Genomic DNA, 20,047 nt, shown 5'->3' with positions numbered 1-20,047 from the left:
TGAAGTCTTTTAAGCCCAGCTTGACTATCAGAGAATATTCAAATATGCTCAAATCTTTTCCTGTGTGTGAATTGATCTGGCTCAATGACATGCTGTATGATGTTGAATTACTGGAAGAAAAGGGAAAGATCTGCTCAAATCTGCAGGTTGACAATAAGAGTGCCATCAATCTTGCAAAGAGGGAGTTTTTAACCAGACAATCAAGGCATATAGAGATCTGCTACCATATCCTTTGAGAATTTGTTGAAAAGAATGAGATAAAGCTCCTCCACATTGGTTCTACTGCCAATAAAGCAGATGGATTTACGAAGCCTTTGGTGAAGCCTGCATTTGTTGATTTAATTGAGAAGTTAGGATTGGTGGAGATTAATTGATTTTTTTGCAGCCCAGGATGGGCGTAAGGGGAATACGGGGATGGATGGTCATTTGCGTGTTTCTTTTGATTTTTTACGGTTATGACCCGTACAGACACCTTCCCTAATTGGGTAATCAGGGTCCGAATCGTGTAATTAATTATTATTGCGGATTTGGATGATTTGGCCGGGCAGGCGTGGATCGGGTGTTTTGAACTCGGCGGCGCCGTAGCATGGGGGGTGTAAGTGGATATGAGCATGGCCCATGCTGACTAAATGGTCAGCACCCCGCGACTCTTTGGCTTGTTGACGATTGTTTCAACTTTCACCTGCTACGGATGATCTCGAGAACTTCTTGGAATATACTTTGCCGCAGCATGGGTAATTCTGTGGCTCAATGAATCGTCGGCAGAGTTGAGGTATCCCCTTGCTAACAAAGGCGTTTCACCGGTAAAAGCGGAAAAGGGCCTTCCAGGCCCCCTCCCTCTTCACTCGCCATTGATGGCGGATTCTTCTTCGCTCCGAAAGGATCGCCAGATAAAATACTTCCTCCGATGTCTGAAAACCTTTCTCCCTCATCAGTATACCTCCAATGACTCAAGTCGAATGACCCTGGCCTTTTTCACCGTCGCTGGTCTTGACCTGCTCGACGCCTTGGACGACAACATTTCCCCCGCGGAGCGCAACGGCTATATTGATTGGATATACCATTGCCAGGTGCCATCTGGTGGCTTCCGGGGATTCCCAGGGACGATATTTGGGGACTCTAAGAGAACCAGTGAAAATGAGTGTTGGGATCCCGCCAATGTTCCCGCCACGTTCTTTGCGCTCATGGCTTTGATTGTATTGGGTGACGACTTAACCCGTGTTAGACGACGAGAATGCTTATTGTGGTTAGCCGGAATGCAGCGGGCGGATGGAAGCTTTGGGGAGGTATTAGGATCTGAAGGACGGATTGAAGGAAGCAATGATTTACGGTTTTGCTGTTGCGCGGCTGGCGTACGGTATATATTACGGGGGAGGGATGCGAGCTATCTCCGGGATGTTGGCGATATCGACATTGGCCGTCTAATCTCTCACATTGAAGAGTGTCAGGTAATTTCGGTACCCCACTCCCATTCTCTCCTTACCATATGATCCAAACTATGATACGTGTGCGCCGGACTGACTAGAAACACAAAATTGCAAGTCATACGATGGAGGCTTTTCAGTGTCACCAATGACCGAATCGCACGGTACGCAACAGACTGCTCTGCTTGTATGATACTCAGCGACCCAGCTTACATTTTGTTCCAGCTGGTTTGACATACTGTGCCCTCGCGTCGCTTTCATTCCTTGGGTGCATCCCGGCTGCAGGTGTCTGTGGCGTGCCATTTCTCGCCCCTACAGCAACGAATTTCGAAGATTTGGTACGCTGGTTGGCATGGCGACAAACGGTAGACCTTGAAGAGGCCGAAGAAGGCGAAAGTGATGCCGAAGAAATGGCAGTCACTGACGTGCAAAGATCGATAGATGAAAAAATATCTGCACTCCCGGATATACCTTCTCTTTCACAGCGGCCTTGTGAGGTTCTCCATTGGGCAGGATTCAATGGCAGATCGAATAAAATAGCCGACACGTGTTACTCTTTCTGGGTGACAGGGACACTGGGTGTAAGTATTTATTCCCCGCCTCCCATACTTTATGTCCGGTCGGCTGATGATTGATATAGATTCTTGACAGGCTGAACGTTGTCGACGCAGAAGCGAATCGCCGCTATCTCCTTGAGAAAACACAGCATATCATCGGGGGGTTTGGGAAATGTGTCGATGACCCACCAGGTAAGTGTTGTTTATCCCTACTCCCCCCGACTGATCTCTGTTTTACTTAGCCCTGTACTTGCAAGTAATTGACCCTTCATATAGATCTCCTCCACTCCTACCTGGGACTAGCAAGCCTTGGTCTTTTCGGCGAAGCCGGAATTGCCAGGGTTGACCCAACATTCTGTACTAGCAAACGAGCTCGTCGACACCTCGAGTCTCTTCCTTGGTGGGCTGGCTCGGAATCCCATTGATAGAGGCATGCGGGAGAACAATGGCTTTCTTACAAGGAGCAAGCAAAAGTCTGTAAAAGCTCAGCAAAACCGGGGGTGGGGGAATTATCGAATAAAGTTTGTCATGTTGGGATTTCAAAAACACCCTGGTTAATGAGAACATTTGATGGGGGAGCGATTCACGAACTCCCGACCTCTTGACGGCATGTGAGGAGAGGATTCCAATTAATACAAACTATTTTATCCAGACGATAAGTAGCCAGCGCATTCGATTCTCCCTCAATGAAATAAGACCGGTAAACCGATGTCGATATGAAGAGATATATCAGGCAGACTCTGTATGTAGTTAGGCTGATTATTAAATTTATTGATTGGTGCTAGTCCAAGCAGACCGCGAATAATCTCTACATATCATCAACACTCCACAAACGACATTTTTGCCTCTCTATTTAGGCCTGAGTTTATAGTAAGATGAGAAAAATAGTAAAAGAGTGAGTTATAGAAGTGTATGACGAGTCTATTTGTTTGCTAACGGGTGGGACCTTATTTGCTTTTTGTTTTGCATTTTAGAGAATGGTTTACAGAGGGCCAGTATCTTAGCTAGCACCTTATGCAAGGAAATTGTTATCATGGTTAATTTTTTCAGCGGAACATGTATTATTATTTTTTTTTTTTTTTTTCCTTTTTCTTTTTTTCCGTCTCTTTTTTTGCTAATTGAAAAGGCGGATGAGACTCTATCAAAGGTTTAGTGTATAGCACTGGGCCATATTTGAGTTTGCTCAATATAGATAGATAGTTATTCAATTGCATGTATTGGTCATCGATGGAGCGAAAGGTTTGAATGTGAAAGTTGGATGGCTTACAGATATTTGTTACATTGAATATACAAATGGGATATAGGCATTCAAGAGAAAACTGGTGGGCCTGTTATATTATACGAGTAGGAATTTTTGTTTTGAAGAATTTCAAGTTTTTGATCATGAAAAAGAAAGTAGCTTTTGCTCCCGATAAACACACTGAGAGTAAGTAATGATAAGAAATAATTTGGAACGGGTGGAAAGTATACGGCAAATCACAACTTACATTCAAGTTTTCCCCAGTCGAAGATATCAGGGAACCTTTGTAGAAGCCTTACAAATAAGTTCCCCTGCAAGCCTGTCTTGTAAAACGGATGATCCTGTTAATGCAGGCCGCTTCCTCCATGGGCGTGTTAGGACCCTGAATATGGGCCCCCAAGTGACTTTTTATTTTATCGAGTCCTGACTGCTATAATGGCCCGCGTAGCATTTTCGTTTAGCAAATTCTGCCTTTCCTTCAAGTGAAGCATATGCAACCGGACTTCCAACTTCATAATCTCCAGGGTCCCTTGTTGTCAGAAGGCGTAAAACCTACGCCGTAGTAGATTTGAAGGATAATCCGATATCGTTGAAAGAGAGGACCAGTCGACCATTTGCTGATAAACTCAAAGAAATTTGACCATTTCTCCCAAGTCAATATTGAGGAAGTATAAAAATAGTTTTATCCGCTTCTTTTTGCAGACATATTGGGAATGAGTAGCAAAACCGCCTAGCAGATTTGTATAGCCCTGTCTAATTTGCTGCATGTTTCCCTAGGTTTTCATTATCGTTTCCCTGTCCCTGAGGAAGAAAGTTTCGAAGGATAAGTCAAACATGCTAGCAACGGTCACCAGGATTGGGGCTAAAATAAATAACCTGGCACTGGTGTCTTGGCGAAGTGGAGACATGAGTGCAGATATTTTGTCTCCCAATTCTTTGACTGTCATGTAATCCATTGACGTCGGGGTTTAGAGACCTGATTTCCGCAAACCATTGAATGGTGACATACTACGTACGGAAGGATGGTAAGTGGTGTTTCGAGTATTGCTCAAGGGCCCATGTATCAAACACAAACCAGACAACTCGAACCAAGTAGATCTCTTTTGTCCTTCCTTCTGTTCGACTTATATAAAGTGAACCGTGGTAGTGCCTCTTTTCAATTCCCAGATATCAAATCTGCATCTGGACAGGATGACCAGAACTGCAATCTTGTAGGAAGGTTTTACCACTACGCCAAAAAGGATCAATCCCTTAGGTAGCCACCTATTCCTCAATATCGAGAGAGAGAGATAGATATATATACAGATCTGTACATATATGCATGATACACAAGAGCTGCGTCGCCTCCAAACTCTGTGGCATGCATGTCCATGAGTGGCGGATTCTCATGGACATGGGTCGCCATTGGTGGAAACCAGTTGTTGATTCCTTGCCTCACTTGCCCCTATTCACCCAGTCAGTGCTAACTATAACGTCAAAAGCGCGTGGGTAATGGGCAAATGTACTCCAGATGGCCAAGGGGGTAAGTTAAGCATACTGCGTACACAGTGAGTGAGAACGTTAAACCCTGAGCGTAGAAACTCGTTGCCACAATTGCGTGTGAAGTCGCGAATTTGGTGGTTCTGATCGGAAAATGCCTGAGAACAAGTCCGCCAGTCCTTTCCAGCGATAGCCACCGCTGGTTCGGCCAATTATCGGGTGCACCGTCAATGGTATCCCATAGGCGTTGTCTCTGGTTGTCTTGAGTTGTACGCAGTAGTTCGTCGATGTCGTGGTCAAAAAGACACTTCAGGGATGATCGTCGTTCTTCCGCCAACTCTATCCACCCGCAGCTAATTTCGTGATTAATAAGTAGTTATCGGTCTCAAACAGCCACCACAGCCCTTCTATCCCAGACTTCTCTGCCCTCCGACAATCAGTGCCTTCCCTCGTCCAGAATCTCCCGAAGTGCTGACATCGATCGCATTCATTATATGGCTGGCCTGCGATGCTTTGACCATTCGCAAGCAAGGAGAAGAGCAACGCGAGGGGCAGCATCACATTAATCATCGACTCCCATCCTCACACATGCCGGGCCCCAAGTCTAAGCTCGAGTCCCAGCTGCAAAAGGATAAGGTTTGTTGGGCCTGGCTTCATTGTTGTTGTTCTGTGATTTGGCTTTGGCGGAAACTGTGTTTTGACTGACATTTTCTTCTTGATGTCGCATAGCTCGTCAACTCCTACCGCGAGTTATTACAGTAAATCAACCCCCTCTTCTTCCAGATGAGCCTTGTTTCCTGCATCATACCACTACATTGATATCTATGAATTTGTGTTGACCTTCTCCTCTTCATTCTTTAGAGAGTTCTCGTCAAAGGATTTGCGAAATGTCGGCAACTACAGTCTCGGGAAGTTGATAGGCAAAGGCTCCTTTGGAAAGGTTTATCTCGCGACACATAAACTTACCAATGGCTCCAAGGTACTTGCGGATACAATACCTTCTATCCCCCTGGATTTCTATCGTGGCACGTCAAATACTGATACAGTGGACCGTTATTTGCAGGTTGTCCTCAAGTCATCGAGCCGGGAAGATGCAAACCTTGCGCGCGAGATTCACCACCATCGTCAATTCCTCCATCCGCATATAGCTCGATTGTACGAAGTGATCGTGACCGAGAATCTTGTCTGGTTGGCGTTGGAATATTGCCCAGGCGATGAACTCTACAACTATCTTAGCCGCAATGGACCGATGCCGCTCGAGAAAGTCCAACGGATATTCGCCCAGCTCGTAGGGGCTGTTTGCTACGTCCACAGCAAATCTTGTGTGCATCGTGATCTGAAGTTAGAGAACATTTTGCTTGACAAGCACGAAAATGTCAAGTTATGCGATTTCGGTTTCACAAGGGAATATGAAGGAAAGGCCAGCTACCTACAAACATTCTGCGGGACAGTGTGCTACAGTGCGCCGGAAATGCTTAAGGGTGAAAAATATGCTGGGGAGAAAGTGGACGTTTGGAGTTTGGGAATCATTCTCTACGCTCTTATTGCCGGAGAGCTTCCCTTCGATGATGATGACGACCAGCTCACGAAAAAGCGGATTTTAGTAGAGGACCCCAAGTACAACGATCGGTTTCCGGAAGATGTAAGGTCACTGATCAGTCTGTTACTATCAAAACGCCCACTTCTCCGGCCTACCCTGTCCGAAGTCTTGAATCATCCGTTTTTGAGCGAGCATTCCCCACAGCAACAAGCAATCTTGAAATTAGCCCGACCTGCTCCATTCTCGACGCCCCTGGAAAGAACCACCCTAGAGAGGATGAGAAGTGCCGGGGTAAATATAGATCAGGTAATTGAAAGCGTGCTTGCGCAGCGTTGTGATGCGCTGGCAGGCTGGTGGGCTCTTCTAATAGAGAAGGAAGAAAGGAAGGAAAAAAGAAGGGAGCGGAAAAGGCGTGAGAGGGAGGCTGAAGCAAAAAATTTACGTCGATTGAGCGCAGCCAGTAGCCGCCTCGAACGGATATCAGCTGCACTTGTCGAGGTTGACGAGGAAGGGCACTCTACCAATCCACCAAGAAGCAGGGGCAGGAGAGATAGGAGAAGCATACCAAACCGTGCGTGTAGTTGACTCACCCCCGAATATGTAGTGGCGATTAATTCTAACATGATGCAGCTCAAATTATAGTTCCCGACCTTCCTAAGCTACCGGAAGCCTCCCTTGTCTCCTCCCCAGCCTCCTCCCTTCCTCCGCCGCCAATCGAGAAGGATTCCTCTGTCCGGCCAGCAAGCTCATCTCGCCATCGACCAGTACCTCCCCCGAAAGAAAATCGCAGATCACGTACGAGCACACTACATCTCAGCGCATCTCAGCCTGATTTATCGCACCCGCAGAGTATCTTGAGACGACATGGCGCACGTCGTCGACATCATCCTATAATCAGCCAACTCGCATCTCTTAAGCATTGGCTAATTGAATCAACGAAACGTGCCAAGTCGCCTCACTCGAAGGCATTTTCTCATGCAGCATCGCTTAAGTTTCTTACCGACAAATCCAGTCCACCTAAGAATAAGGATCCCGCAGCCAAACCAGCCCAAACAACCCCTACCAATGCGACGTTCAACCGGACACAGCAAACTCCAGTTCAGATGAAACGTTCCTCTACGGCAAGCAGCCTCACACCAAGCAATGCCTCTTATCCTGGGGCTGCTCGCTCGGGCTCCCTGTCCCACCAGCCACGACCACTTAGCATCACGAGTGCCACTCATAAACGTAATTCCTTGTCCCCTTCGCCTCTTACCCCCCGGAACTCATATCGTCGTTCTTCCACTGGTTTACGTGGGCGGAAATCCACTTCTTCGTCTGTCTCGTCCATTCGGAGTATTCATCATGTGCACTCGCACTCTAAAACCTCGTCCATCTCTTCAAATAGTACCAATACGGTATCGACACCCATTGCTACCGCCAGGCAAGCAATTGCCCGATCTCCGCACCCCTCAGTCAAAGTTCTACCTGCCACTCCAAGTACAAGCATCCCCTTCCCAAGTAGTGTCAGGCTTGTCCGAGGTGGTGGACCATCAGCTGTTGGCAGTTCTGCCCATCCTAAAGGGGCGGCATATAGTGCTTTTAACGAAGTTGCTCCCAGTTCCCTCCTTTCTTCTCCAGTATCGGGGCTTGTTTTCGCTCGCCGAAAAAGGTCAGCATTTAAGGGTCCGTCCCTTGCCGCTTCTACTATATCAGCCTCAAGCGGCCCCGGCACTCCAGGGTTACCCAAACCGAGGGACGGTGTAGTCGGTGCGAGCTCTGGGGCTCAAGCCGCTGGTTCTGGTGCAAGGAAAAGCCAAATTATTGAGGAAGAGGATGAAGTTCCGTTCGATTGCGATGAGGATATCGAAGAAGTGGATACATTTGAACCCGATGAGGAAGCAAGCGGGGTTTCCATGGATTGCAGAAGCTCCACCGATGATGCCCCTACGATTAATACTGATCCAGGACCAATTTCACCGTCCGACCTGGATGCAAGGGTATCCCTCGGGTTCGAACGAGCACGGAACACCATTGAACAGTCAAGCAACGAGCCACATCTCCTTCCCGCTGCAGACATCCTTGAGGCGGAATATCCTCCATTCCATCCAACAGAACAGCCAATGGGTTCTGAGACCACACATCCTCCCCGTTCTTCGTCACTAGCTGAGAAACCTGGGTCCTCTGGTCATGGTGGTGATGTGTTGCCATCTGTAATACTTAACGAGGCGATTCCCACTGCGGACAGGCCACCTACAAACCATTCCACTTCTGCGGAACCCAAACTCGCTGTTGGAGAGGAATGACTCTCATCGTGCCTGGCATACCTGCGATTTTCGAGATATCGGAGGTTGCAGCTGCTTGGCCTAAAAAGAACCATGCGCCGTGAGAAGTGATACGGAGGGGACCGATCTCCTATCTCTCTAAAGAGAGTCTTTCGACTGAGTTATTTCGGCGATATTACATGAAGGAGTATCCGCAACGCAGCTTCCGTTTGCATTATTTCATTTTACGTCGTCTCAAGAGGGTTTACGATTTTTAGCTGTTGTAACCCTCCCTTCATCCCCCTAAATGCCCTTCCATCGCACCCCTATCTTGCCTACCTAAGACACATTTACACACCCATTTTCTTTAGACATTTAGTCAAGTTATTATCCCCCTTCCTCCTATTTCGCTTGAGGTTACATTTTTGTGATTTTATCCCGCCACCATTTTACATTTTCCCTGGTAGACTGTTGTCCTTATTCCTTTATTTCCTTATAAACTGCGCCCATTACTTAGGCCCGGTCTGTTTTGCACATTCTTCATTCGGCCACGTTTTATTTCTTCCCCATTCATATTATATTTTGAATTGTTCATTTGGAATATTTCTTATTTACCTCGCCATTCTTGTTTTATATACCTCTCTCTTCCTCATTTTTAATTTTCATATCCTCCCCAAACCTCGTTTCTGCTTTATAAATTTTGCGACTTCATTACATATTCCCAGCTTCTCTATACCTCTTTTCGTTTTGTCTCATCACCCCTTGTCATTAGATCACCGATTCCCTCTATTTTCGCCATTGAATTTACATTTTTCACAGTGTTTACGAAGCTCTGCAACTTGGTATCCTGTGTTGTTTTTTTTTTCTTTTTTTTTGGGCTTTTGACAAGTATCTTGACCTCTCGCTTAGATTGGGAAAGAAGTTGCTTTCTGCAATATTCACAATTTTGGTGCTTTATCTAAAGTTCGGAAAGAGCGGAAGGGAGGTCAATACCCATTGTACAACATATACATATAATAGCATCGGTCTCTCCCTCTATCTATGTCTTGGGAACACTGCTGGGTCTTGCGAAATACCAGCAAATTCCATGAATATAACTGATGGCGGGAAATCAGAATTCTGTTCGTTTCTTTTCCTCTTAGCCCCTTCAACCATCCGGTTCTCCGCTAAGCTGAGTGCAGACAACAGTTATATTGGGAGCAGCCGCAAATTTAAAACCACATGTTTTTCAGGGATATAAATTCTGGAACTGGGTCTGTCAGGCATAATAGCAATTTGGCTGGACACCAAGTTCTCAACCCGAAATATTTCTCAATGCTGCGGAAAACTCAACTGCTCCCTCGCTTCATAACTAGAGTGGTAAATGTTCCATCGTTTCATCGTCAAACCACCAATTCATAGGATCTGCGCTATCGAAATTGAACTGGCCAATCGGCATCTGATACCTTGTTAATGACAGTTTAGGTTCATGACACTAGCGGCCCGCTTACCATAATATCCCAGTCTTCCATACCTTTGAGCGTGTCAATCCCCGTTTGGCTAAGCAAATCTACTCTCGCTCCAGTCTGGCCCTCAGCAGCCCTTTCCTCCAGGACTCGCAAACAGTTTTCCTGGCCGTTTTCTACTGCCCTGATTAATGATGCTGGAAGCTCGTCTTTTCCTACGCCTCGTATGAGTCCCTCAAGCCGCGCATCTACCAAACACATGAAGAGATGTCCCTTGATGTTGGTCTCTCCGGCCTCAACACACCGGAAGGACCAATTCACAGCATTATTTACTATTGATAGTAGATCAGGACGTAAGGGTGCAGGACTTAAGCTGTTCTCTTCTTGGAGCTGGAATATGAGTTCAGCTGCTACCATAAAGCAGGCCTGCAAAGCACTCACGCGAAAGAATTGAGATCCACAGATTGCCAGTCGCTCTAGATCGTCCCCATTTAGTGGAGAGATTTCATCACTGTGAGAAGATGGAAGCAGAACAGCGCGCCAGATTTTCAACGAAGCGTCCACTACTACATTCCGAGAGAACGCGTAGGCTGTCTCGCGTAAAGGCGGGACGAAGAAAGGGATGTGAAGAGCCAAGAAATAGCGATGCATGATGAAGTCTACCACCTGGATTTGGAATCGAGAGGGGGAGGACCCTGCGGCTGAGTCAAGACCTTGAAGTGTACGACACAGCTCTTTATATGATTCCCTCAATGCGCCATCGAGCTGAAGCGTTTCCTCGTATGAACTAGCGGATTGAAAATTATTCAAAAATTCGGTAACCGCAAGGCGAATTGGAAATGTTTTACGGAGGGCGATGGCAACAGACATTTGGGTGAAGGTATCATCTGATGCTAGAAGCGGATTCCCAAGCATCAATTGATTGTCATTAAAGTTGCGAGGTGGTTCTGTATCAAAGCTTCCCAGTGAAATGAGAGGGGCCGCGCCGGAGTCTAGGCTCGATTGAAGAGCTATTTCTAAGATGGTGTTCCACAGTCTCCGGCGCATCTCGATAGAAAAAACTGTCCCTTCCGGCAAACATGCGGCATCCCGATGCAACCCAATATACATTGCGTTTCGAATGAGAGAGCCTGCTGAAATCCAGATCATACTTGCACCAACGCTTGCCGTTTGCCGAGCGATAAGCAGCAGGATATTAGTCTGCAGTACTTGGAGGCTTAGTCTTGCTTTAAATTCTGGTTCTGCAAGCCACGTTTGGGCCTCATGGACCCATCTAATGGCTGAAGCGCGCAGGGAGAATTTTTCGTCATATGTGGTAGCCCCGATGGCGAGTACCAGCTTAAGTTGGACGAGGAACGCTGTGTCCGGAGTTTTGTCGTTTAGCCATACCTCGTCATAATCCTTTTTGAACGTGGGGATATGGAGGATTCGATATATCGTCTCTGTGGTTCGCAGATAGCAGTCCAGGAGCTTGTCGGCGAGGGCTTTTGGTGGTAAATCGGATGTTGGTGGTACTGGCCACGGAGGTGCCAACTGCGCCTTTATGATCTTTGCTAGGAGTTTACACCTCTGTAGGCCGGAAGCGAGTCTGGATCTATTCTGTATATGTGGTTCGATTATCTCGAGAAGGCCTTGAAGGAGCTATTCCTGTACTTTAGAAAAAATTTCTTCTCACTTCGCTTCCCTATCGCTACTGGGTAGAGTCAACTGACCTGTACCATCCCATTAGCCCAATGACTCTGTCCAAATAGGCGACTTTTATGAAAGATACCGCGATTGATAGTTGGTGTTCCTCCCGGTGCATGGCTTTCGCGACGAACAGAGAATGTTCCTGCGAGGGATGACGATGTTGTTTCTATGTTTAAAGCTGGAGTTGAGGTGGAATTCGGAGATGCCGCAGCCTTCGCAGCTGCTTGGGATAAATGCTCTTCAAGTAATCTAACCCTGTTCTTCAAGTGCTCCACTTCATGGGATGGCTGAGAAGCAGCAGTCAAGGGGGTTGCTGAGCTTGCCACTATCGACCCTACCACTCGACTTACTGTCGTCGAGTCACTTCCAACACTAGGAGACTCGGAAGCAGGCAATACATGGACTTGCTTCCGTGATCCTTGAGCCGGTGCAAGATTGCGTAATGGAGTTCCGAGTGGCTCGTCGCCATAAACACAGTGACCGCTCTTGGAACGCACACAGTTTCCACAGGGAGTTTGCCTATTACATCGAATTTTACGCCGTCTGCAGAGAGCGCAAGAACTGTATGATGTTTGTTATTAAAGAGCTACACAAATCCCGGTCTTCTATAATACATACACAGCAGGCCTTCGCTTCTTCCGTTCTTGGCCGGCCATCCTTGGTTCGCTGTCGGGTTCGCTGTCGGGTTCGCTATCGGGTTCGCTGTCGGGTTCGCTATCGGGTTCGCTATCGGGTTCGCTATCGGGTTCGCTGTCGGGTTCGCTATCGGGTTCGCTGTCGGGTTCGCTATCGGGTTCGCTATCGGGTTCGCTATCGGGTTTGCTGTCTGCTCCTTGTCGCTCTACGTTCCAGTTTCTCAAAGATTTGTCACCAGATGCCCCTGGAGAGAATTTCCCGATATTGCAATTCCGATGTACTCCTCCTATTTGCAAAACCAATGAATCAAAATATGTGATCTTATAAGCTCCGATCAGCTCTGGGCCGAAATCGGCTTTTGCGCTTTTGGTCCGTATGCTTCGCCATTTACCGAGCTTCCATGGAATATCATTGGATAACATGCCGATTCCGACTTCCCCTGACACGGAAGCCCTAACATCCGAACAGCTGGACACCATATCTACAATTGATACCAGCACATTATTCTGGGTATATAAGGCTTTCCATCGTTTTATTTGATTTCGTGATGGATTGTCTGTTACCAGATTGCAGCACGTCACCTTTGCCAAACTTCGGCAGCAGTCCACCGCCTATAGCTTGCGTCAGTTAGCTACCTCGCCCTGAGTTAAAATGAGGGACGCTGAATCAGAGACCGTGGTTTCAAACAATGAAGATGAAATGTCCCCAATACCGGCAATCAAAGCTGATGGTGAACAGACTCCCGAGAGCTTTGGAGCAACACCAGATGGTGGAATCCGAGCGTGGCTCGTAGTCGCAGGGGCATTTTTCATCCTCTGTTCCACCCTGGGTTATGCGAACTCCTTTGGCGTTTTTCAAGAATACTATTTGGCTCACCAGCTCCACGATCGGCCTCCGGATGATATCGCTTGGATTGGATCGCTAGCAACTTTTCTCCAGCTTTCGGCAGGGGCAATTTCAGGACCATTGTTCGATCGGTATGGCAGCTGGGTATGTCTCCCTCAAGTCCCTGTACCCAAATCGGAAATCTGACATGCGAGTAGATCCTCCGTCCAGCCGCTATCCTCTACATTTTTTCTGTTATTATGGTCAGCATATGCCGGGAGTATTGGCATTTCATGCTGACGCAAGGGGTCGTCATAGGGACGCTCATGGCGCTCTTCTTGGTCCCAGCAATCGCTGCTGTATCTCAGTATTTTGATAAGCGTCGAGCAACCGCTTTGGGAATCACTGTTTCTGGGTCATCAGTGGGCGGCGTTATATTTCCTATTGCGCTCTCAAAGATGCTAAACGACTCTTCTCTTGGCTTCGGATGGTCCATTCGGATAATGGGGTTTGCCGTGCTGCCTTGTTTAGTCTTCTCATGCATTACAGTCAGGAGCCGTCTTCCGCCGAGAACAACCGACTTCTTCGTTAAAGCGGCCTTTAAAGACGTCAAGTATGTCCTTCTCATTATAGGCGCGTCTTTCGTGTTTATCGGTTTCTCCACACCAATTTGGTTTCTACCCACCTATGCCGTTAGTAGGGGTATGGACACAACCCTCGCCTCCTATATGTTAGCAATTATCAATGGCGCATCCGCTCTGGGACGGATCATACCCGGTGTGTTGGCGGACAAATTCGGCCGAATAAATATACTCGGGATCGGTTCGATCGTCACTGGCGTCATCGTGTCCTGTATGAACGAGACGGAAAGTACTGCCGCATTGGTACTATTTTCGGTTGCGTTTGGGTTCTCTTCGGGCACCATAATGTCTGGAATTGCCGCAGCCTTCAGTGTCTGTGCTAAAGACCACCGGGACATTGGCACCTATTTAGGAATGGGAATGGCGATTAGTTCTGTCGCGATATTGATTGGCCCTCCAGTTAACGGGGCACTGGTTGCCAAGTACCATGGATTTTTTGAAGCATGCATTTTCAGCGGTATCATGTGCTTAGTTGGTGGCTTCATTGTGTTTGGGAGCAAGATGACAACCTCTCAGGGTCTTTTTGGGAAAGCATAGTGCTAGGGTATTTTCACACTCCCACTCCTCTACTCCTGGACTACCTTTCCTAATTAATCTCATTTGTATTATATTTTCATCCATTTCTGCTGCTGATACAAATCTCGCTTTAATTATCTACTTTCAAAGCCCACTGGGCACAAAATACAGTATGTATATATTTTGGTACAACGGTTCCAACTCTCTATTATGGCAAGGTAACTAGATCAAGTTCCACATCTTACCATGTGCATTTGGAAATCTAGCACTTCTACTACCATAACAATATTGGAAACCTGCAGAATTGGGGTCAAATAGACTTAGGTACGGGACTGCATACCAAAAATAGAATAACTCATGGTCCCGAAAATTGGAATTGAAACTCGCAGTCCCGACTTGTCAATTGTGTGTATTCCGCCTTTGACGACTCGACAGATTCCTTCAGAGAAGTGGGAAGATCATCTTGTATCGCCATTTTTGCGTAGCGTAAGGTCTCGTAGCGTATAGAATAAAGATGTTAGTCTATAAAGTTGACTTGGCTTTGAGGCAAATAGGGCAAATGGGAAATTTTGTAGATAGAAAGGTAATTCTAACTGTCGCGAGACGAATTATTTATCTGTTTGATGGCGATTGGAGCATCTGTATCCGGGTCGTCATGGCAGAGGCAAATACATACATTCATCAACTCCACATGATCCAAAATCAACTGTAGTCATTTAGATACCTGTCCCTCCTCTCATTGGCCGTATTTAACACATTGCAAATATTGGCTAGCACGGAGTAAAGTCGCACGGTATATTCGCAACGAGAGGAATAAATGGCTCACTCATAGTTACTGATACAATTCATCCCCTAACTCCAGAGGAAACGGCAAGCTCGGTCCTCATTGGTTATATTAAGTGCAGAAAATCAGGGGCAGGCTGGATACGATAATATATAATATCCAACACGATAGCAATTAGAATGAACGTAGATTGATTTTTTATCAGCAATAGAATGCAGTTTGCAGGATGGAATTCATCCCCGATGTAACTAACTATTGCGGGGAAAGAGAGCTCAAATGAAGACCAGGGATTGATTCATTCGCAGATGTTCTTTGGCCTGCTGGCAGACAGTTCAGCGGCAAGAAGAGGCCAGCCAGAGGCGGTGATTAGGAAAAGGGATTCGATACCTAATAGCTTTTGTTAATACATTGTTGTGATGATTGGTAACTAGCGATGGAACCGGAATTATTACCGAACCCAAAGGATTTCCTCCTCTCCTCCTCCTCCTCCTCCCTCCTCCGCCTCTCCTCTTAATCTATTCAAGGAGAATATTTTGCAGCAGGCTCAGGTTAGTGTACTCTAAGATATGTTACGTCGCGCACATTTGTCGAATACAGTTCGCGCTGGGTAATATCGGAAATTTTTAACCACGGATATTGCGACTGCAGGCGTCATAGGAGGAAACTTTCCACTAGCAAATATTAGTATCCTGCTCGATCCTTTTCATAGTTCCTCGCAGTTGAGTTTAACTCTCTCCAACGCCTGGAAGGTTAGCGTATAATTCTGGATCTATAACTATCATATCCAGTTAGTGTAGCCGTGGCTTAGGGTTTAGGGCTTAACCTTAAAATGACATCATTCAGATCTAGATATTATTGACCCTGTCCCATATCATTATATATATCCGTCCCATCTCTATTCACAAATTTTGCGAATTTCGTTTGCTGTATAGCTCATACATCATGTGGATACCGGACGAGAGTCCTCCTCCATATGAGGACTTATATCCCCGGGTTAAAAGACGCACCATCTGGAAAGCGAGGATCAAAAATCTCCTACTAAGGTATATTAGCGCTATTTTCTATCTGAAGCTTTCTTTTCCTATCCTCCTTCATTTCTTCATCCCCCATTGCCTTGCAGAATATCACAGAAGAGCATTAGCTGACAGTTCGATTATAGAAATTTTCTCGATACGGTCAAGGGAGCTAGGCGGGAGAGAGAATGGGAAGAGGCAATATTAGACAGTAAGATACTTGCCATCATGAGTTCCCATGAAATATTTGAATCAGGTCTAATCCGAAGCAACTACTGTACTAGTCAAAGCAAGACGCATAAAAGAGTGGTGGATGGATCAGACCGACAAGGAAATTGCAAAGGAGCCTGAAAATGAACTTCTCATATTGTCAAAATAAACATGGAAAACCTTGGTTTCGTGAAATCAATACCAGCAGCACTGTGGCATGCGAGCTTTTGTATGAACCTGTAAGTATATAAGTATATGCAATGTTCGGTGATTCAGAAGGAATGATGCGAAGCCAGTGCTAACAACGAGCTTTATTAGCGCGATTGGTTATATAATTATTGCTGAGTGGATTCGTGATGAACTTCCCTCATTTTAATCTCGTCCTTCAACATCAGAAGGATTGGGAAGGGGGAGGGGGGAAGGATTCATCGTATGTGCCTAATAGAGACGAATTGGCAAACTAAGGAAATGCCTCCTCATTCGTCTTGGGTAGATCGATGATCGATAACATGCGGACTTGCCTTGAGGGTTAGGGATTTCTAGCCAACGCTATCCCGGCAAATATGGAAGTAAATAACAAGAACCCGAATTTTAGGTTTCTAAGCGATAGAGGCTGTAGGTAATGCTATGTAGCTGTCTTGAGAATACGAGTGGGACTGCTTGTTATATATTGGAAAAATTTCTCCTAAATCTATAATCTAGGTATTTGGTTATATGCGCATATGCCGTAAGAAGGGGGCGCATCTTTTGTTAGCAAGACCTAAATTGAAACCCTAGAGAAGACCTAGGCGAAACGCGATTATGCATTAAAGGCTTTGCTTTTTCAAATATAAAACGGATGCTACGCTGAAACAAAGGAATAAAAGGCAAAAAAAAGATGATGAGAGGAAAAAAATACTACTTAAGCGTTGGGGTATCAAAAGCAATGTTTCGAAGACACGTTCATGCTCGTCTTTCATATCCAGCTGGAACGGAATAGCATGAGAAATGATAGGTGTGATGTATGGGGAATTCGAGTTCTGTAATGGCTAGTTTTTTGATGGGCAGATAGTAAAGGATCAAACGTAACCCACTTTGCTAAGAAGCCCTGATAAAAAAAAAAAATCGTAATTTTACCATTTGTTGCTTACGCCAGAAGCGCAACAGAATCCCCAATACGATCCAGTTTCGAGTTAAACAGCTGACACATCGTATAGTCTTCGGAAAATATAACATAGAATACGCGGTTATAGCCTAAATCGGGTGGGTTAGAAAATTGAACTATTTCAATACGCAACAAAGAAGAAGAAGAAGAAGAATAATAATAATAGTAAATAAAAAAAAAAAAATAAAAAAAAAATAGAAAGAGCCTGAAGGTGGATTCTTACTTGGCTTTTTGGGTGGCTGCGTCCTCCGGAAGTCTAGAATGATGTACTCTTGTATCTCTTGGGCCTGGAGCCAAGGAAAGTATCTACCCCCGGTTTGGAACCTGGCGACATGTTCATCGATATTGTCCCCATCGCGTAGTATTTCGATCGCCCAACGAGTCCCCCTGACCTGAAAATCCACACGCCCTCCCTTCGCTGTCCCTGTCCATTCAGAAGAAAGATATAATCTTTTCCCGAGGAGCTCATAGAAAGCGCGGTAGAATTCATTCTGGAAAGTAGCTTCGAGGGGACGGGTAGCTGGTGTAAAAGCTGAGCCATCTACCCTTAATCCAGCGGGCTTGAATTCCCGGATAGCGGCGAAACTCAAATCCTCAATAGTGGGGAAAAGATGAAAGGGGAAAGGTGGAGTGTCAATGGAGAGGAGATGTTCAATATATCTATATGTCATACATGGGTCACTAAAATTACATTTGCAATGGGTGCGGATTTTTTTTCACCTTCGATGAATACCGGTCGAGAATATGTAGATTGGCTTGTTTTCTTCCAAGAGCTCAGCTTGAAGCCATCCTTTGCGATAACACGTATTAAGCGCAGGATTCGAATTGGGGTCATCAGTTGACACTAAATCCACAACGATTTCACGAAGGAATTGGGAAACAGATGGGTTTGTTTGGAGCATATATTTTGCTGGTAGTCCCCGACAGAAGCCGTGCATTTTGCTGTTCTCAAGACAGTTGAGAAAAGACGCATCATCCGAGAGAAATTCCCGGGCAGCTTCAAGAGTGATCTCAGTGGATTGTTTGCGGTATTCGCGGAAAGCCTAATACTGTTGATCAGTGACATGTACATAACCCGAGCAGGAGTAGGTATACATACATCAGCACAAGCCAATCCATCAAGGAGTGACCTGACAGCTGACGGATGCCCACAAGTAATTTCCCAGATGAAAATTTTTAGGTTTTCGCAGAGCAAGAACTGCTGACCGTCCTGTCCGTAGTATTTGCACACAGCACGGACTACATTGTGGTACTCCTCAAGTGAAAAGTACAATCCGACGTCAGGATTAATAGGGGTACGCAGAAGTGATATTCGTTGGGATGGGAGAAGTAGAATGGGGGTAGGCGTTTGCTCGTCAAGTGGACGGCCAGACGGCGAACCGTAAGATGAGAACATGGCGACGCAAGGGCCAAGACCGGGTGAAATGAACTTTATGAAGTCATTCCAGAAAGATGTATATGGATATGAGCCTTGCGCCTCATCGATAATAAGGAGAACGCGCTTTTCCAGCCAATCATCCAGATCAAGAGGCCTCACAGTTATGGCGTTCAATAGCTTGTAGTACATGGCGTTTGTAGGCAAATTTTGGGGGAAGTCCATCGGCCAGCTTAGGCTAATAACCGGCATTTCTGATATTTTCGCAACATGGCGGCGGAGGAGGCGAGCCAAATTAGATTTACCGCTGGCTGGAGTACCACGAATATGAACGACTCCAGTCTCCTTCACCCGTTTCCACAAGGCTCTTACCGTTACATCGCGAGATATCCGAGGAGACTCGTCTTCAAGCGAATTTATGTCGGGGGGTCCGGGGTTGTTTAATTGAGCGTGATCACTGTCTAGATCCCTCTCCGGTACAGTCTGTAGTTGGATATTTTGTTGAAATGTTTGGGGAGCCGTTGCCTTTTGTGGAGGAACAATGAAGTCAAAGTCCTCATGGTTCGACAAAGCATGAGCGCATAGCCGGCATTGAACACTAGTTATCAGTCGGAAAAGGAACTTCGAAAATGCCATTGGAACAAGGGCAGGGAATGTTCAGCTGCCCGGATACCCAGGTCACGGTGCATTTACCGGCGCCCATGGTCCGGCGGAAGTCATCTGTCGAAGTCGCGATATCTTGACCTTGCTTCGCCTGATGCTCTGGGACACGGGAAAGACGTTGCAGAGCTCGCTGGAGCCAGGAGAATACGGGCAGCCCCATATTATATTCGTAGAGGACCGAGAAGACGACCAATCGCTGAAGGTCAATCGAACATATAACGCATAATCGGCTCCGAGATGTGTTCTGTGCTGTTTGGAGGAAGAACCCAAATACAGAGATGCCCAGTTGTGTATATAGTAAGTAGTTCAAGCACCCACGGCGTGAGTTTTCCGCAAACAAGCCAGGATCTTTGCAGGCGGCTAAATCAAATCGCGGGTAGTTCGAAATTCAACGTTGGGAATATCCTTGTTTCAGGCATGAACCCTTCTTTGATCGGCTCAGCCCCAAGCCTCGGGTCGAAATCATAACTAAATATCAGAGCAAATGGCAAATACAGATTACGGTCTGATGTTGTGCGACAGTTGACCTCACATTATTGCATCTTGGCCAATAAAGCCCCCGGCTACCAAATCCTTTTCCATATGCATGCGTTTTATGTTCGTCTTGCCTTGGGTTAACTTGT

General features: G+C 46.2%; 6 protein-coding genes across 6 annotated transcripts; 4 read left to right on the top strand and 2 right to left on the bottom strand.

The window, feature by feature from the left end:
• Positions 1–586: 586 nt before the first annotated feature.
• HCAG_04161 (predicted protein) lies at positions 587–2,406 on the top strand (the record flags this gene model as incomplete). Its single annotated transcript, XM_001540271.1, has 6 exons — positions 587–595; positions 819–1,448; positions 1,543–1,588; positions 1,650–2,005; positions 2,065–2,173; positions 2,258–2,406. The coding sequence occupies 6 exons, from the start codon at positions 587–589 to the stop codon at positions 2,404–2,406; spliced, it is 1,299 nt and encodes a 432-aa protein (XP_001540321.1).
• A 2,882-nt stretch (positions 2,407–5,288) lies between these two features.
• Positions 5,289–6,607, top strand: HCAG_04160 (hypothetical protein; the record flags this gene model as incomplete). The annotated part of the gene is made up of 4 exons (XM_001540270.1): positions 5,289–5,336; positions 5,430–5,458; positions 5,562–6,342; positions 6,590–6,607. The coding sequence occupies 4 exons, from the start codon at positions 5,289–5,291 to the stop codon at positions 6,605–6,607; spliced, it is 876 nt and encodes a 291-aa protein (XP_001540320.1).
• Positions 6,608–9,834: 3,227 nt separating this feature from the next.
• Positions 9,835–10,579, bottom strand: HCAG_04159 (predicted protein; the record flags this gene model as incomplete). The annotated part of the gene is made up of 3 exons (XM_001540269.1): positions 9,835–9,921; positions 9,974–10,318; positions 10,370–10,579. 3 exons carry the CDS (start codon positions 10,577–10,579, stop codon positions 9,835–9,837), a joined length of 642 nt encoding a protein of 213 aa, XP_001540319.1.
• Positions 10,580–12,059: 1,480 nt separating this feature from the next.
• Positions 12,060–12,558, top strand: HCAG_04158 (predicted protein; the record flags this gene model as incomplete). Its single annotated transcript, XM_001540268.1, has 2 exons — positions 12,060–12,187; positions 12,243–12,558. 2 exons carry the CDS (start codon positions 12,060–12,062, stop codon positions 12,556–12,558), a joined length of 444 nt encoding a protein of 147 aa, XP_001540318.1.
• A 346-nt stretch (positions 12,559–12,904) lies between these two features.
• Positions 12,905–14,256, top strand: HCAG_04157 (conserved hypothetical protein; the record flags this gene model as incomplete). Its single annotated transcript, XM_001540267.1, has 2 exons — positions 12,905–13,243; positions 13,297–14,256. The coding sequence occupies 2 exons, from the start codon at positions 12,905–12,907 to the stop codon at positions 14,254–14,256; spliced, it is 1,299 nt and encodes a 432-aa protein (XP_001540317.1).
• A 3,112-nt stretch (positions 14,257–17,368) lies between these two features.
• On the bottom strand, positions 17,369–19,584 carry HCAG_04156 (predicted protein; the record flags this gene model as incomplete). Its single annotated transcript, XM_001540266.1, has 5 exons — positions 17,369–17,475; positions 17,610–18,046; positions 18,107–18,429; positions 18,486–19,382; positions 19,435–19,584. 5 exons carry the CDS (start codon positions 19,582–19,584, stop codon positions 17,369–17,371), a joined length of 1,914 nt encoding a protein of 637 aa, XP_001540316.1.
• Between the last annotated feature and the right edge of the window lie 463 nt (positions 19,585–20,047).

Source organism: Histoplasma capsulatum, genomic scaffold, assembly GCF_000149585.1.
Source record: "Histoplasma capsulatum NAm1 scaffold_4 genomic scaffold, whole genome shotgun sequence".
NCBI classification, from domain to species: Eukaryota; Fungi; Ascomycota; class Eurotiomycetes; order Onygenales; family Ajellomycetaceae; genus Histoplasma; species Histoplasma mississippiense.
Note: the sequence above shows the minus strand (reverse complement) of the source record. Positions and strands in the feature narration are given on the sequence as shown.